Source organism: Atractosteus spatula, chromosome 21 (assembly GCF_055471065.1).
Source record: "Atractosteus spatula isolate fAtrSpa1 chromosome 21, fAtrSpa1.hap1, whole genome shotgun sequence".
In the NCBI taxonomy this organism is placed as follows: Eukaryota; Metazoa; Chordata; class Actinopteri; order Semionotiformes; family Lepisosteidae; genus Atractosteus; species Atractosteus spatula.
This window is the reverse complement of record NC_142726.1, coordinates 6,498,670-6,517,281: the sequence shown is the minus strand read 5'-3', so window position 1 is coordinate 6,517,281 and position 18,612 is coordinate 6,498,670. Positions and strand designations below refer to the sequence as shown.

The following is an 18,612-nucleotide window of genomic DNA, read 5'->3' as shown; positions in this document are numbered from 1 at the left end:
GACGCATCACTGTACTGTAGCCCATCTGGTCAATTTAAAACAAACAAACAAATAACTCTGTCTTTGAAGGAATTAAACTCTTGGATAAACCTTTTGTCCTCGGTCAAAACAAACAGGAAAACATTTACCTCAAGAGCGATGTCGTAATTTTGATCAAATTTTTTTTCTAATTTAATAAAAAGGCCTTGAAACATGCCATTGCGACACGTATACAATTTCTGTTGTCAAGCAGGTCCCATTAATTCCTCAACACAAACTCCCTATACAGTACACTGAAAATAAGTACCAGATGGGACGTCTGAGCAAACTGGATGGGCACGGGTAATTAATATTACGACCAAACGCTTAATAGAAGGCAGCTATTAGATATAATGCAATTTAAGTGTAAGAGGATTTTAAAAAAAACAAGAATATTTAAGGTTTCACACATGAGGAATTATTACCTTTGCTTGCCAATAAAGTTCACGCCTGTCCTCAGCAACTGCTACACCATTTAATCTTGCAAATAGGCGTACAACATCCTCCATTTTAAGGACGGAATTACAACAGAATTGGTTCTCTTTTATCGTTTCAGACATTATAAACATACAGTATGTTGAGCATTCTGTCCGATTCTGGTGGGAATCTGTATTTGCCTGTATTTTAGAAACAGTGAAAACCCATCCGCGGAATGTTATTCGTGAAATGAAAAAGTGGAACTTTTTAAAAATATCACAAATATCACTGCACACAAAGGGGGAGATTGTCCCGGGGTGCTATTTCACGGTGAGGCGTCAATAAACGCTCAAGTGTGGGGGAACTGCGAGAGACGATAAAATTTACGTCCCGAACGATAAACCTGACTCAGGCGTTCTGACGAATAACTTAAAACACTAAAACAAAAATTATAACCTTATTAAAATGTTTTTTTGTTATGAAACGGAAACACAATCATGTATTTCATCATCTCCGGGCTCGTTTTATCAATTAAAATATGATTAACGTTTTTGACAATTTATTAGACAATTACCCTGCGATTAAAATCAATGACTGAATCTCAAATCGATACAAATTCGGTTTCTGTAAACATCTGGAACATGTTTACAGAAACCGAGGACGGGTTTCAGAAAGCAGATAGCTCATCTTTAAAACGCACGAAACAACGTGCGCTGCGCTTCCGCTAGGTGGCGACAAATCAATTGTTCTTGAGCTACACTACGGATCACCCAGATCATCTTCAACAGCAGAAGAAAAATCTGGAAAGGAGGGTCTTGACGACAAAAAGGTGGACAAGGCAGTAAATAGAAAATCAAGAGTTTTCAGACCTACTTTTCTCTTCCTGTCGTCGTTATTATTGTTGATATACTGCAGACCCCTACATATTTTCTGTACACAGCGCTTTTTTTTCTAGAAAGACCGTGCATGGCGAGATTTTATAACATCCGACGATAAAACAATGCAGGGTTAGGGAGGGGTATTAAACTGCTGTCGATAAGATAGCACCGGGGTTGCTGTTTACAAATCAGGAAAACAGCGAAAGGAAGAGAGAGACGCTTTTTTTTTGGACCGGACCAAAGAGGGTGACGTCATGTAATGGCAGTTCCAGAACTCCCCGTTGCCAAAAAAAAAAACTACCCTGAATACGCTTTTGGACCTGAAGGGGGAGGGTGTCGATTGTTTTTTTTTTTGTTTTGCATCTCGACATTTTTAAAAATGCAAAACAGTAAAAATAATAAAGTAAATAAAATAAAGCGGCGTGGATAACGTGGCCTGGAGCTCCAGGTCGGAAAGGAGCTGTTGCAGGGATCGCAATGGAGCCAGCAGCGGAGTTGGTGTTGGTTAAATAATCTGTCTCACAAAATCGAAAAACATCTCGGGCTCATGTGAGATTGCAGATGCGCGACTGTGATAGCTCCGGGCTGGCCAATCGGGGAGCCGTCTGCCATGACGAGCACGGGGCACAGCCAATCACAAGCGCCAAATGGAGGTAGTGGGTGGGCCTAACGCACGCGTTTTGGGATAGTAGCTGTACTGGTGTGATGTATTACTATATCTCAAAACTAGAATACGCGTAGAAAGGGAGAAAACAGTCTTTTATTTATGCTCTTTATGCAAGAAATTCAGTCTTACTCACTGACAAAATACAGTCTTTGGTGTCAATGCGAATAGGGGAATTGCAGAGTTTGTTTTTTTTAATTCAAACTGTGAAGCAGAGTTGCTGGAGTTTCATACACCGTGTCTTGAACGACGCTCCCTAATTGTTCTTTAATGTGAGCCATACTGGAAATCCCGAGGTAAAAAAAAGCTGGATTTCGACACCGCACACTGAGCGTTTACAATGATAGTTTGTGCAAAATTCGCTCGGTTTCGGATCGCGCGAGTTCGCGTTTTTGTAAGCGAGTCGTAGACGGCGGTCTCCCGAGGATTTTGAACTTGGGAGCGAAGTGGGAATAGTGGAGGAGATGTTTAAAGGCACAGCGCCATTGCCAGCAGGAATATAAATAAACACTGTGCACGCTTTTGTCTGTGGAGTGTGTTTGTGCGCAGCGAAAATGCCACGCAGGGGAGTCGGGGAGACCAGAAGACGACACCTTGGCTAGGACTGCTGTCAGGACCATGCAGGATCGTACATGGGCATACCCGCGGGGATTCTGGCGAATTGACTGTGGGGCGAAAAACGTCCACAAAAAGGGAAACTTAAGCGTTTTGGATCAGACTCACTTTGAACACACACCAGGAGCAGCAGAGCCTTTCCATAGCCGAGCCCGGATTACTTTATGCAGGAAACTAACTCGCCTCTTCTAAGCGGGCTATTTGATGGGAGACGGCAGCTGATATTTTGTATCTCACACACCGGTGATTATCCTTATCAAAGGCGCTCGCACTCGGCAGGAAAATGGTCGAAAAGCGGAGTTTGCTCCAAAGGGAGAGCGTGTACCGCTGGTTTTCGGAGTTGAACTCCGCTCAGAGGGTTGAATTCCTGTGCGGGCTCCTCGACCTCTGTGTGCCCATAGAGCTGAGGTTTCTGGGGTCGTGTTTGGAGGATCTGGCCAGGAAGGACTACCACTCGCTCCGGGATGCGGAGATAAAGGCCAACAATGCAGGGGATCTCGCCAATCTGACCAACATCACCGACGAGGTGGTGCGGAGCAAACTGCTCATCTCCCTGGCGCTGCTCAACTCGGACAACCGGGAGGCTGCCGGAGCTCTCTTCAGGACCCTCACCTACATCGACTCTATCATCAACAACTACGGGCTGCAGCTCAACGACGGCCAGACCGGAGACCAGTTTCTGCTCCTGTTCACCATGGCCTCCAACCACCCCGCCTTCAGCTTCCACCAGAAGCAGGTCCTGAGGCAGGAGCTGACTCAGATCCAGAACATCGTGAACACGACCTGCAGCGGCACCGTCAGTCTGACCGCGGCCAACACCGTGACCACCTTCACCACCACCACCACGTTCAGCTCGCGGCTCTCGGGCTGTCACTGCTGCCACAAGGTGAGCTGCCCTCCTTTGGGGATTTCACTGCCTCGCCGACGTCTGCACAGCCTGGCTTGTGGGGCAGAGCACATGTCCTCTCTGGACAGGACCCCCCATTCCTGCTCCCTGCCTTTACAGTTCAGCCCTTACACAATGGCAGCCTTAATTTACCCAGTAATATAATTCAATTAAGATCTTTCTTTTTTCTTTTCCAGAATACTGCATGTTAGAGACGACTTTTCCAGCTATACAGCAAAACTGGATTGCTAACCAATAGCAATTTAATACATTTATGCTAGTTATTAAATGACTTGGTAGACTGAGTAGTAACCATAGTGTTAGTACATTTCTTGGTCTTGCAATTAAAACTTCTACAGGATTCTAACAGTGCGCTCGACTTCATGATGCTGCTCCATGGAGATCCTCTGTAACAGAGGCCTGTTTGTGGAGCACTCCTATCACTAGGTATTTTATTGGTAACTGGGGAGCCATCATGTTGTTAAAGGCTTGGAACACTTTAACTGTGATCAGGTATACAAGTAAATTGGTCAATTAAGTAATACTGGTTCTTGACAGGTATTCCCAAAGTTACCTCTAACTTTGTAGTTTTCTCAGAAGCAGGTGGTTTAGGGTGACCTGTAAGGATTGACCTTGGAACAGGGCACAAGATCTCTGCTGATGATAATCCACAGGGCCATGTCCTTCCAGAAACCCTGCAGGGAATTCAGTAGATTTGGCAGTAGAGTTGTGCCACTAAATTGAGATCAGTTCTTAACGAACTAAACTCAGGTTTTGACATGACCCTTGGTTGGTCTTATACTGAGAAGCCAGCAGCTATATCACCACCCTGCACCTTACAACTGAGAACCCCCTGAAGCTCAGCAGGTGAGAGCCTGGCCAGTACCTGGACTGGAGACCTCCTGGGAAAGCTAAGGTTGCTGCTGGAAGAGGTGTTAGTGGGGCCAGTAGGGGGCGCTCACCCTGCGGTCTTTGTGGGTTCTAATGCCCCAGTATAGTGATGGGGACACTGTACTGTAAAAAGGGGCCATCCTTTGGATGAGATGTAATGCACTTTTAGTGTGGCTTGCCCCCTGTGTTTTCTTGAGCGGCGATGCGTGCTTCGTGTCTGACATGACTTTGAGCTCAAGCCGGCCACCGCCGTGCACGCTGCGATGTGCTGGGATTCTTCTTGTTTTCCTAGGGGCAGGAAGAAAATGTGTAAAACGAGAGCAAGCACACGCACGAAGGTCCAGCCTTTTTTCATGTGTGGTAAAGGGAGAAAAAGTCCCATTGAAAAGCTGTTTGATCTGTGTTGCATTTCACGAGTGGCAGGTGTGTAATGCATGAGAAAGCAGAAAGGCAAGTTAATAGTTCATAAGAAGGATCAGAATAAAAACATCTGATAGAATCTCAGCGTGCAAGGTTATGGAATCAGATTTACTCCAGGAAACAGGCTTGAAATATCCGTCCCTGGTGTTGTCTTGCAGATAAGACCTTGTATTTCAACCCTTGATGCCTTGCCTGTTGGTTTTTCACCTGGACACCCTAAAGATTGCAGGATGCGGTTCACTTTGGTTTTTCCCTGGCTACACTGCTGTCCTCTGTGTTTTTCGGTTGGTGGCTTAAAGCAAACACATGCAAAAATGTGTTGTTTTATTGTATTAAATACAATTGAATGCCAGTGGGATGCGCCCTGATGTCACTCAGCCCAGTGTGTCTTGGCAAGGCAGCTGTAATAGTTGGATGTCGGCCTCCTTTCGTTTCGACCTGAAGAGGCTGTTTATTGCCGAGTGAAGTGTGTGGTGATAGAGGTGGAAAGAGGCACTGCAGATCTGGAAAGGTTAGTGACGGAGTATGAAGTCCCAGATACCCTGCAGTCATGAGGTAACCACACTTGTATAGAGGGCTCATGTCAGGCCGCTACCCGGTGAAAACCACAGGGACTCGAACTGCTGAACATGTAGCTGTATCCAGATGTTCCAGTCCAGGCGATGGGCAACACATGGTTTGAACAGCTTATGAACTGGGAACAATGGTTAAAAGGGTCCAGTAGCCCCTCACCACACCATTTGAATTGACTTCTCTGGTCCTAAGGTGTTGATGATCTAAACAAACGTGAAACACCTGGATTGTGATCCTGGAGGACTAGGACTGGAGATCCTGTGTCTCAAGCAGTGTTAATCTCTAATCCCAGACAACTGTACAGATTTTCCCAAGAGTATCGGTTGGAGCTGGATGTAATGGCTAGAAAACAGAACAAGACATTAGTCGAATTGATGAGAGACAAATTCCCCGATAGTCCTCCACTGCTTTCTTGTTTGTAGTGAAGGAAATCTCTTTTCAGTCTGCAGATTTTGACAACAACACAAAGCTTACTTCCATCATTTTTATGGTTTGTTTTTTCCTTTTCTAACCAAATGAAACACGTTATCAATGGAAAGCAGCTGTGGGGTTGCTATTCGTTTAGTCTAAACAAGTTTCTCTCCCCCTGCTCTCCGCACACATGACAGCCTCTCTGAAATATCCTCAGACCTGCCAAGGAGCGCAGCTGTATTTCTTCCACTTTCTTCCTGTCTTTCTTCAGATCGGGGCTCTGAAAACCACAGTGTCTCACAAAACCAGTAGGGTTCTGGTCCCAAAACCACAAGGATTCCTTTTTTGCATGTTTTAGAGAAATAAATGTTGTGACTCTCTTTTCATCTTCAGGGCACAATCCTCAATCAAAACTCTACAAACAGCATTTTCCTCTTTCCCAATATAATGGAATACCAGTAACACTTGAGTATAGTGTTGACTGTTGGTAGTAAGACCAGGCAGTCTGTTATGGGGCTTGTAGAACAGGGTTAGAGACTGTTTTTGGATGTTTAGACATGTGACTATTCGTTATGTTTCCTTACACAACTTAGATGTTGATTTTATAATAATTGAGACCACTATCCAATAGGCATGATTGTTAGCATAAATTGTAGCCTTTATATTGTAGGTGAGCTTTGCCCAAAGTTGGCTGGAGTGGAGCGTTTTTGTTAGTCAGGTCTCGTAGAACACAACGGATCGACAATAAAAATGCAGTTCTGCAAGTGGAATCATTGTAGGACACCACATAAGGCTTGGGCAGTAGATGTATTTCTTGGTTCAGTTTATTAATGCAGTAAGCGGAGGAAAGAGCCTCTGGCCACAGTGGGATGCACTGGCTGTGATGAGTACGTGCAGGGTCACTGATGCCCTGGTGCCCTGACGTGCCTGAAGTCTGCAAGGCATTGTGGGAGAGCCCAGCCCGCCGCTGCTCTGGTCAGTGGTTGGGGATGATGCTGTAAGACTCGATGATCCCCTTTGGCGTCCTGCAAGTGTTCAGCTGGGATCAAATCGGGTGAGCAAGGAGCCCGCCGCGCTCAAAGGAATGCCTGTCTAGCCCTGGATGTGTGCCGAACGTATTCATGCTGGAAAACGAGCTGTCTATCTGCCTTTGCAGCCGAGACCCTGGCACGTGTATGGTGATGTTCTCTTTATCAATAATCACTTGCCGCTTTTTTAAACAGACCAGGACTGCAGTGAGGATTTTTGATTTGCGCCCCCCTCCTCCTCCCTCGGTTGGTACTTGCTGCTTGTTAACCTCTTCAGCTCACTGCAAAAGGAAAGGGGAAGATTGTACGCACTCTGTCTTCCGAAGCCTGAGTCGTCTCTTATTCCTCACACCGTAAACCCCATAGTAGAGTAATTTTGCATCATAGAAGCGGGGCTCACTGCTAGCTCATAGGTGCCTGGGGAGTCACAGGCCCTGGTGTTGAGTACCTGGTAATGCCCACCTATCTCCTGTGCACTGAGTCCAGATGGCTTCCAGTTGTGTACACCAGTATTGTGGGAACCTGGGTCACAGGTGACTAATGATAGAGGCTCAAACCTGCAAAGAGCACGCGATAGAGGTTTACAGGCAGCGTATTAAATTCATAGCTCATGCCTTCCAAATGGAAGAAGTCTTGGGAAGCAATTCTGTCCTGTGTTGCGTTTGTCAGTACTGGGATGGATGACTTCCAGGGAAACCCAGGTGGCTGCTGTTAGTGGTGTTGGTGGATAGGTAGGGGACATGCTTCCCTCTAGACCTGTATTTCCAAACCAGTGTCCTCGTATGGTGACACTGTGCTGTAGTTTGTGTTGTCCTTCAGATAATGAGACATTAAACTGAGGTCCTGACTCATTAAACAGATCCCATGGCACAGTTTGTAGGAGTAGGGGAGTTAACCCAGGTTTGGGGAGGAAAATGCTGTACATGTGGAATTCTTATTCATGACCTGCAGTCAGGCACTTTGAGGCTGCTCTAATTTGCAGTGTCTCTGTATGTCAATGAATGGAATCAAAATGGAAATTCTGCCCTGGCATTAATGGTAGAATTTTCTATTCTTGGCTCTGGGGGGACCCCTGTGTTTTGTGGTTTTCATTGCAACCAAGTTAGTGTACTCTTTTCATCAACCTAATTAATCATTTGAACTGAGTGGAAAAACTAGACGTCCATGGCTAGCTTCAGCTATTTCAGAGATATGGGGGAAAAAGAGAAATTTGTAAGTAAATGATCAGTTCAGTTACTGTGTCAAGATCAGCTTCAGCTAAGCTGATGGGGAAAAAACGAAAGCTGGGCCCAGATGCCACACATGAGCCTCGTGCCTGGCTACAGCAGCATGTCACACAAAATGGTTTGCGAGTCTGTGACGATACAGCACAGCTTTGTCTCATGTGAAGCACCTGGGCAGGCCTGGCAAACCTGCAGTTTCAAAGTGAAATTTGTGTACTGGATGTTTCCACCAGGCAGCCAGTTGTAATACTTTTCCTTGATGCTGATTTGAAAGGGTGGCTTTTGTTGATTGAGCCAGGCATTGTTATGTAATTATTTCCCCTCTCTTTTAGATACTTTCTCACAGTCTGGTGCTCTTGCAGCACTTTGAAAGCAAACGTCTGTGAGGCCCCCAGTGAGTTTAGGAAGTTTTTAGCTATGAGGGAAATGAAGATCTGTTGTACAAATACCAGCTTGTGTACAGAAAAGGCCGTAGCCAGCGTTTATAGGAAACTGGTTTCTTTTCTGTTTTGTTACTTTTGGCCCCAGTTGAGTCCAGATCAGCAAATAACTGGAGAAAGTCATTCATTTTCTCTTGTGAATATCCTCAGCTGGGGCTTTACTTAATTGCTTTAAATGCTCCATTACAGCGTTTTTATACTGAATCATCAACCCGTTTCTCTCAAGTTACACTTTAATTTTCCTCCCTCGCCTCTTGTGCCTCAGTACACGTTTGTTAAAATGGATCCTGGTGTGTTCCTGGGCTTCCTGTGCGTCGCCTAAAACTGCAGACTGCGAACAGTCAGAGGGGCTTCAGCAGCTGCTCTGCAAGTTTGACCAAATAATCATTCAGAAGCTGGTGTTGCTCGACTGCTTCTGTTTCCTATCTGCTGGGAGTGAGACGTGCTTTTTAAGTGTTCGTATTGTATCGCAGGGTTATTTTACAAGGCAGGAGTCGCTAATGGAATAAAATGAATTGTGAAAAGTTCCACTCAGCAGTGGGAGACTGGCTTCAGTGGCTTTGTGTTAAGTTGTAGTTGGCACTTGGCACTCTCGACTGTTCAGGAGAGGCTTGAAGGTTTGTATTATATCACTAGCAATGTTATGAGTGAGATTCATCGTCTGGTGGTGCACAGAAAGTCAGCATCGAGGGCTTTGAGGTGTGTCACCTGGGTATCTCCTCTTTTCCGTGGCACTGTGGGATTTGGAGTGTGAAAAATCGACTTGAATTGATGGCAATAGTTGAACATCTGTTATATGTTTAAATATTAGGAGGGTTGCATAGAAAAATAAGTAATAATTCCAAATTGTGAAAATGGCAGTACTGCATAACCATATTTGGTTTCACTTGAAGAACGTAAGAACATTTACAAACAAGTAGAGGCTATTTGGTCCATCTAGCTCATATGGTAGTTAGTAGCTAATCAATCTGAGTATGTTTTAAAAGCTTCTGTTTAAATAGCAACAAAAGAAGGAAAAGAATGAAGCCAACACTAAGATTAAGCTGGAGTACCAGTGAGTCATTGGTATCTGTTTTTACCACTTAATAAAGCATGACACTACCCTACTATAAGGCCAAAGAGGCAAATGTGTGCCAAGAGTTCCCTTGTTTTATTTATAGCAGAAACATGAAGTCATTGCAGATACTTTCTTTAAATAGCAACCCATTGAGCAATAAGGATTCATCTGTGGTTTATGAGATCTACAAAGCCAAAAGAGTTCTTCTTGCAGTGAATCAGAGATTAAAGGTATCTTTGTATGTGTCCAGAAGAATTTTCCTTGCAATAATCTGTGAAGGATTTGGCAAGAGAGACACATCAGGCTTGCACAGGCTCAGAGAAATAAAACTTCTCTTGTGTTGTCATACAGAGCTGGTCCCCTACTGTCACTTATTCTACATGACTGGGAATACAAGTTTCTGCTCTTAATTACCTGCCTGGCAGCCTTCACAATAGTGTTTTAGTACTAAACATGGCAAGTTCTGCCATCTTTTGGCCCTCACAGGAAGATGTTTAAGTGACTTCTGTTGTGTATCCTTATGTTTTGGGCATTTATCCAATATCGGTAGACCTCTTGTAGGAGTGAAGTTCAAGCCTTTTGGGGAAGCTTAGGGATCTGAATCCAGGACTTCCCATATCCATATTCTTCCAACTGCACTTAAAGGAAATAAATTCAGGTCAGGTACTATTTCCTGTTAAATCACTGAAAACTTTGATCAGATCTCCAATTTGCCTAATTTTATGTAGACTGAAAAAGATCAAGTTCTTTCAGTCTGTACTTGTAACTCCTATCTTAAGCCCTGGACTTTGCTGGACTTTCACTAGGACGTGATGATGCATTTGTTAATGTCTAGACCAGAGGTGTGTGGCGTGCTCCAGATGTAGTCTGGCATTCAGGCTCATTTTCAAAGGTCATTCCTGTCTTTCCTTTATTTCGTACCTACTTAGCTTTATATCTTTATTCCAAAAGGAAGCAACACAAATACTTGACAGAATTCAGTAAGCAAATCAAGCAGAGGAAAAAAAACCATCATGTTCCCAGACCGAACTGCAGCATTTTTAATATAGGTGGTAATTAACAGTGTCAATGAGCTGCTCACTGGGAAGCTTACTATACATTGCTCAGAAGTTAACTATTAATTAATTTGATCTAACAGTCAGCACAATAGTTCAGATGTTTTTTGTGTTAATAATTAATTAAAGAATTTAATAATAGGAGCTTGTACACCTGAGGTTGTACTCCTTGTAAGAGATTGTACCTGGCTTTATCTCCAATTAATGACACACCCAGAAACTAAAAAGAAAACACTGCGATGCAGACCACAAGTGCTTTGTTGTTTATGATTTTTATGATCTTGTAATGACCCCAGTGGCATTTTAATGGTGATAAAGGTTAACTTATTATCTGTAGTATAAGATTGTAACCATATTATTGTCTACTGATTATGTGGTTATGGCAAACACAAAACCTGACTTGATTTCAGGTTCCAAGTACAGATCTTCCTGTGAAGCTGGGTGTTAGCTCTTTTGCTGGCTACTAAAAGACATTCATATCCCATTATGAAGAATCCAGGTCGATCCTCCATTTCAAAGAGCTCATTTCTGGGTTAGCATGATGCTTTTATGTGACTGCTAAGAGCTGACAATATGAAAATATATCCCATTAAAGGAAAAGTACTGTATCAAGTGTAACACAAACCCTTACAGCACCTGCTGTCTTGTACTGGAAAGCACTTACAGAAAAGACAGATTGTAACAAGACAATCTATTTAGCCATTTCTGGAGCAATATTTGAGGATTTGAACAAATAGGGTTTAGGAAAGGTGGATCCAGGATATCGGACGAATTTGATCATTGAGTTCTGAAAAAGTCGAGCGTAGAATAGCTGCCCCCCAGAAAGTCCCCAGCTTGGTTTCGAAAAGCTCTGAATAAGATCGTCGTGTCAGTGAGCCAGCGGGGGGGAACGCGCTTGTCCCTGTGGCTCTGCCGGCTCTACCCGATGCCTTGCCTGTGTTGCAGGTCTCGCACAAGGATGAGAGCGCGGGGAGCGGCCGGGACGAGGTGCTGCAGACGCCGGCACATTCCTACGAGGAGATGCCACCCAAGGCGCCGACGGGGAGACACGGGAAAGGTGAGCCTGGACCTCTTAGCCTTTCTCGGAGAGGGCTAGGTACGTCAATTGTCCCATTCTCCTGCCCTCCATGATGTTCGAATCGGTGAAATGGATCCAGAAGCCAAGGTTTTCCTTCACTTGAATCGTACCTTCCACCTGCTCTCGATGATAGCCTGACTTCTTTTTAGAACCTCTCCATCCATTTCCAGATTTAGTGTTTTTGTACCCCCCCTCACCACACCACACCACGCAGATCTCCTTTCATTTAGACACTTTCTCACCTGCCCCATCTTTTCTTCTTCTTTGCTTCAGATCCCTGCAGATTTGTAATTTCTACAAATTGCTGCTTAATTGATTGTTTGAAGTTGGTGTCCGGGAAAGATCTTTAGATTATTGAAGATATTTGTTGAACTGGAGGTCTGTTATTTCATCCCCTTGATTATTTGCTCTGCTCAGAAAGTTGTTGCAGTTATGTTTGTGTAAAGTGTTTTGTTGTACTTGTAGAAATAGATTGCTTGCCATGGTGTCTTGTTGGCTAATTAATTAGTAACATTTTGGTGTAAACTGATGTTCCTGGCTGTGTGAATAAACATGTCTGTGAAGTACAGGATATAACCGTAACCCATTCCCATGTTTTTATCATGGCGTGTTCAGTAACTGCAGCACGAAGCAATTTATCCTGCCTTCAAAAAAAGCCAGAGACGCCAAGCATCACTGTCCCAGCCTAATGGAAACGGACTTTATCGCTTTCTGCTCAGAATAGAAATGCGCCCTTTCTGGTGTGCATTAATGAAATTCTTCAACACCCGCAGGGGTTCTGTAACCCTGTTGTTGTTTCAGTAAGTGGTATCATGACGTTAAACAGGGAATTAAAAAGCTGATTTACTATTGCTGCTGGTTCCACTCCGCTGACGTTTAATGAGAGAATGGAGATAGCTGCTGCTGGGGAGATAGACAGGCGATAGAGCCGTGAAGTTTGCTCATTTAATGCAGACAGCAATGCAGGAGGAGGGGGCGGAGACCTGGCCTCATTCTTCTGGGAACTGCCTGGATGGGGGGCTATTATTCCCGAGGCTGATGCGTCACTGTTTGGGGTTGAGCAGGAGGGACAGGTGTAAATTGAGAACAAAGCCTTGGTTTTTACAGAGGAACTGAGGCTGAGAGGAACTAAGGAAGCTTGCAGTACTGAGGGTTGGGCTGTATACTGTACCTTCATCACCAAGAAGCAAAATATGAGGCACAAGGGAGACGGTGCTTTGCGTTTTTTAAAAAGACTTTAGGTCAGTGTTCTTTCCACTGCCCACAGCCTGACTTTCTATAGGTGTGGAACTGTGAATACTGTCTTTAGAAAGCTGGATGGGTTATTGGGGGATTTTCTCTTTGGTGAGAAAATTGTCATGTTTGGTGATGAAAGAACGGGGGCTTATATGTCATAGTCGAGGTTTTCTGTCCCTGCTGCCTACCTCTGTGACAGTAGTGGTGAGCACTCGTGCTTTCTTCTGTATGAGAACGTCTGAACCCGCCTTGCAGTTGTTGAAGAAGTGTTACCCCAAGGATGATAACATAGTAGTGTCCAAACTGTTGAGTGTGCTTGAGTTAAAACTAGGAGAAGGAAAGAAGCCCAGGTCAGGAGAAAGGTTCTCGGCAAAAGAGACACAGGCACACAGGCCTTCATGACCATCCGAGTCCAGTGTGCTGTAGTCTTCCTTCACCTGTTCTCAGCCTTTTCAAGTGCACTGGGTCAGCCATGTACATCTTACACAGGCAGGGCAGGAACGATGCACGCCCGAATCCCACAGCAGGCACTCACTGGAGAAGCGTTGTTCCTGTTGTTGACATCGCTGTTAGTTTACAGACTTTGGGGGAGTCACAGGGGCCTCCTTCGTGGCCAGTTGGAGCCCCATCTACCTTGGTAGACATTGGCCTGATGTAAGCATCCATTAAGGTTGGGGAATCCCTAAACCTCTTTGCTCTTTTTGTTGTTTTTTTTAAGGATTTTTTGTGCTGTCTTGCTAAGCAGTGTTGTATTCTGTGTGTTGACACAAGGTCTTTGATCAGATGGGGCTGTATTCTGCGGCTCTCATAATTTGATCCCACACTTCGGGACATCTGTTTCTGCTTAGTGCTCAGTCCATGAGCTAGAAGGAGCTGCTGGAGAGGCTGGGGAGTGCTGCCCTGGTTCAGGTATTTGCGCTGGTCCAGACTTGTCTGCCTTGTGTGCCGTGAGGAAGGGAGGCGTGTGGCTCTGCTCTGATCCTGCTGCTCACTGAGGGCAGATGGGGGAGTCCACCACAGCGTGGCGCTGTGACCTGGGGGTCCCCCCGAGCAGGGAACGGAGGGGCAGGCTCCATTTATTTGGGGTGCAAGCTGTTGCTTATTGTTTCCAAATGGGGTAGAGGAATAGAGAACGTAGCCAATTCTACCTGTGTTTCTGTACCGTGGACATTGGACCCCTTATGAAAACGTCTATAGATGACTTAAGGGTTTCTGTCAAATTGGGACATTTCTGTAGACACATGCCTGGCTGTGTGTAATTACACACCGGGTTCATGTTTGGCAGGCCAGATTACCACACTGTGGGAGGCAGTGACATGGATTATGAAGTGCTTACAAGTGGTTGACAAAAGCAGTGTTCTCAAGAAGGCCCGGGAGCTGTTCAGTTTTTTCAAGATGGCTGCTTTTGCGCAGAATGAGAAGAGAGTGTTCTGGTCCAGCCCAGCTGTTTGTAGCTTAGCTGAGATAATAAGTACTGAAGTATGTTTTTCTTACTTTTCCTAAAATGTTTCAGATTTCCCATTTTACAGTTGACATTAAATCTCCTACCAGTTTAAGAGGTGAAAACACTTAATAAGGTCTAATTAAGTAAATGCTTCATTCCATTAAGTGATTAAGAGCTCAGCTGGAATGGAAAGCAGGAATGTCTGGGGCACAGTAACAGCAGGCTCAAGAGCTGAATCATGTCAGCTGGGCATTTAGGCCAGTCTTCAGTGTCATGGACAGCTAAGCCACACAGCTAAGGAGTGGTCAGGACAGAACTTCCCCGAACTGCTGTAATGGGACTTTAAAGACCTGTTTATGTATGAAGTCAAAGCCTGTCGTCTCGACACTGAAGATGCTGTGTTCAGAAGCGTGTGCCGTGTGTGTCCTGCGCAGTATAAAGCAAACAGGAAACAGAAGAGTGAGAAATGGAATAAATTATCGGGCTCTGTGCACCCTTGAGAAGGACAAGCTTCTGTTTCCTCAGCCCTGCCGGCGGCTGGTGAATGAGTGTCCCGAGGAGAAGCTCCACTAAGACAGCGCGAGTGTGTGTCCGCACGAGTCTTTGAGTGCAGTGCATCTTTCAAGGTTAGCGCAAGCCAAGCGAGAGCAGGACACACTTTGAGAAGAGACACAGCTCTCTTGGCAGGCTTGAGTCAGGTTTACTTCTTTCATTGACAAGTTGTGAAGTCCTCATCCAGCAGGGACACGTGCTGAACCCTGTCATTCAGAAGTTGTCCATTCATGTTCAGGGTATGACATCGCCTGACTTTGGGATTCCCTGTGCAGCAGCGGAGTATTGGCTGTGCTCTGCTGGGGTTTTTGCGGCCTTGAACATTTCCCATGCCACGCAGGAGAGAGTCAGGGAACTGCTGAGTGCCTGTGAGATGGCTGTCATGTTCCTGAGAGTTGCATCACCTCTGCGGTTGGTGTTCTGCCCCTGATAAGACACCCTAGAGCTCACAGCATGTTTAAACGTGAATGGTTTAAACTTTGAATAGAAGAACAGTTTAGATCAACGGTAAAGAGTGAAGAATTTGAGCAATAAAATAAAAAAAAAGTTTCAACAATATTTTGTCAAACTTTTTGCCATCATGTTCCATAAAGGACATTGCTGCCCCGGAAAGAATTTTTCCAAGGGGAGACCAGCAAGATTTGTGGTCTCAAATTAATGCTATAATGCTATTAATCCTATTTCAAGATCCACAATGAAACAAGGAGGCAAGCATCCAAATGGAAATTAAAGGTAGATGCATTTAGGACCGAAACAGGAGGCACTTTTTGAGAATGGGTCCTGCAACCTCATTTTTAACAGTTCTTATATTGGCTCTACTACTAAAGCCATGGGATGTGTAGGAGGAATGTGCTCTGGGACAGTGGGAGTCATTTTGCTTAAGCCAGCAACTGAACTGTGCCTTTGGCCAGAGCACAAAGACTCACGACGCAGTCCTGTGCTACAGACTGTGCCAGCTGCTCCTCACAACTGCGTTTCAGCTTTAGAAGTACAGTTACAGCTGACTTTCTCGTTCCTGTCCAGCCCAGCAGTCCTCCTGCAGTACTGTCACCAGTGAGAGAAGAAGTGCAAAGTTTAGCGATCCTACAGGAGTTTACCTTGGAAGACGCATCTCATCTCAGAGGCGACCGCCCTCGTTCTCTGCCGTATGTATAAATGTATCTCGAGCAACAGAGACTGGGAGTAGTTTAAACAAACATCACCTGGGCCTACTGCCATCTGTGCAGTTCTAATGAATGAATTGAAGGACATAACTCTTAAGCCAACTGAAATGATTTTGAACCTGTGTTAACAAGCATTGCCTTGAATGCTACTGGAAACTGCAGTGATAAAAAGCCCTAATGTTGTAAGTTAAACATCTGTAGAAACAGTTTACTGTTAGCCTGTGGATTGATTTCCAGCCTTCAGTTTGACCACTGACACACAAGGTCAAGGTACCAGATACACGTATGTTGTGTCTGCTCTGTTTTATACTCAGCTGCTAGTTTGAATGAATAGGACTGTGGATTACCTGTATCTAAGAAGAGAAACCAAGTGGTGGAAGTTAATTAGTGAGCATTTGGCCTCAGTGCTACATGGATACCTAGAGACTAAGTCTGCTGGTTTGGTAAAGATATTAAAGAGACCACATAGTTTTAAAAAAAGCTTGAAACCTGAAAATCAACATAGTGGCCAGATCCAGTTAACACAAAGGATGACCAAGTGCAGTGCATTCATGACCCACAGTGAGAAGTATGGTCTTAAACAAAAGGTGGTGGTGGCATGCAACAGACTGATCAGTCATACCATGACGGGATGATAAAAACTAATAAACCGACAAAGACTGGCCAAATGTAGGATTTCATCTCAGGTGGGCCATAAGAGAGGGCTGCTGGAGATGGGGTCAGTTTCTGCTGTGAAGGGTGAAGGGGTCTTGGGGAGCGACAGTACAGAATCTGATGAGTCATCCGCCGAACATCAATTTGTAAAGACTGGGAAAACCTGAGGTTTGCTCAGTTCTCTCGGTTAACTGATTCAATGTCAAGTCAATTGTTTTCAATTTTAAAAAGTTGTCAAAACTCCATTTTACAGCTCACCTGCCTGGTCAAAATGGAAGGTATTCTTGAGTGTACAGTAACTCATAGAGTCTGCCAGATTGAGTCTCCTCGGGACCAGGGTTGACCAGCCCTGGTTTAATTACTTCCTTTTCCTCCCACACTGGCACAAAATCACCACGTTACATCCGGTGACAGGAAAAGTCAGACACAATAGAACTCTTTCCCCTGTTTTCAAACTCTCGAGTTTGATTTGTGGTTTTGAAAAAGTCTCTTTTGGAGAAGTAACGTTGAAGTGAAGTATTTGACGCCGTGTTTTCTTGTTGTTGCCTGAGAGTCTGCTGCACCTCCTGATGTAACAGAATTCTGACGTGTAAGAGCAGAGGCAGAGCTGCTCACGGGGATTTCAGTTGTCGCACAGTCGAGGCAGGAGGGTTTAAAGACGCTCAGGTGTTTTCTCTGTTAATTGGAGGCTGCCTGTGTTTAGATTCTGTTGTTTTTTATGCCTGTTTAACTCTGCAGGTTCTTTTTGCTTAACACTCTGTGCTGTTCCTGGGTGTTACTTTGCTTTTTGCTCACACTTGAAAGCCGTCGAATTGAGGAGGGGTTAATGGGTCAGCGTTAATCCAGTTGACAATGGAAAAAGGTGGCTTTTTAAATGCTGTGCCCCGTGTTTCAAGAACGAAAGGAATCCCCTGGTTCCGCAGGAGGGTGAGCGCTGTTTGTGCAGGGATTGGCTGGCTGTGTGGGTACAGGAAGAGCTGTGCACACTAAACAGGTGTGTCATGCCCTATTCCAGCTCCTCTGGCCTGGCTGTCCCTGCTAGACCTATGATGTCATCCTACAAAGTCCGAAGGTTTTTTTCAGCTGTGAATTTGCATGTGGAGTTAAGAATAAACCAAGTACAAGTCTTTCCATGTGCTGTCTTTGTCTGTATCTTGTGTTCCCTCTTTCCCTGTTGACCCTGTAACCGAAGCTGTGGGATTTCACAGCATTACCTCATAACCTGGACTGGATACATTGCATCAGCATGTCCCAGTCTAAGAATAACAGGGCAGCCCAGCTTAGCTGAAAGCATGATTTCGAACCACGGCCTCATCTGACACAAGAGACCAGTGAGAGACCCTTCTTTCGGCTTTGCTGCCCGATTCCTGCTGACTCTTATCTCGTGAACTCTGGCAGGCAGTACAATGAGCTACATACAACTGCTTGTTGTTCACCGCGAATCTGGATGTGAACTCCAATTTGCATTCAATAAAAATCACACAGGCCCTGATGGAATGCGTGGGGGCTGCAGGACTGTTTCTGCTCTCCTCAACACAAATATAAAAAATATATAAATCGGTGCAAAATAGGAGACCGGCACTCTGGCCCATTTTAAAGAGTGGTTTGACGGCGTGTCGGAGTAAACCTGAGGTTTGTGATTGACCTTCAGTGGCTCTACTACAGAAATGGTCTCGAGGAACAATACAGCTGCACAGCATTGGCTTTAATGAATCCTTATTATCAAAAGAACTTATTTGGTGGGAGGCGCTTGATATGCCTGATGTTTTGCTCAGTAACATAAAACAATAAAAACAATAGCAGTCATTAGTTAATTCTTCATCACCATAAAGCAGATAGACGGACATGGTTCTAGTTGCTCCTTTCTTGCTTCAGAACTGCCTCTCCTTCTCCTGGGCACAGCTGTGAG

General features: G+C 44.9%; 1 protein-coding gene across 1 annotated transcript in view; it reads left to right on the top strand.

Annotated features, from left to right (window-relative positions):
- The first annotated feature begins 1,990 nt into the window (after positions 1–1,990).
- zcchc14 (zinc finger, CCHC domain containing 14) overlaps positions 1,991–18,612 on the top strand; it is a 53,774-nt gene continuing 37,152 nt past the window's right edge. Inside the window, exons 1-2 of the mRNA XM_088938522.1 lie at positions 1,991–3,478; positions 11,522–11,633. Of these exons, the coding sequence (XP_088794648.1) occupies positions 2,876–3,478; positions 11,522–11,633 (715 nt within the window). The 5' untranslated portion in view covers positions 1,991–2,875. The remainder of the gene's footprint in view (positions 3,479–11,521; positions 11,634–18,612) is intronic.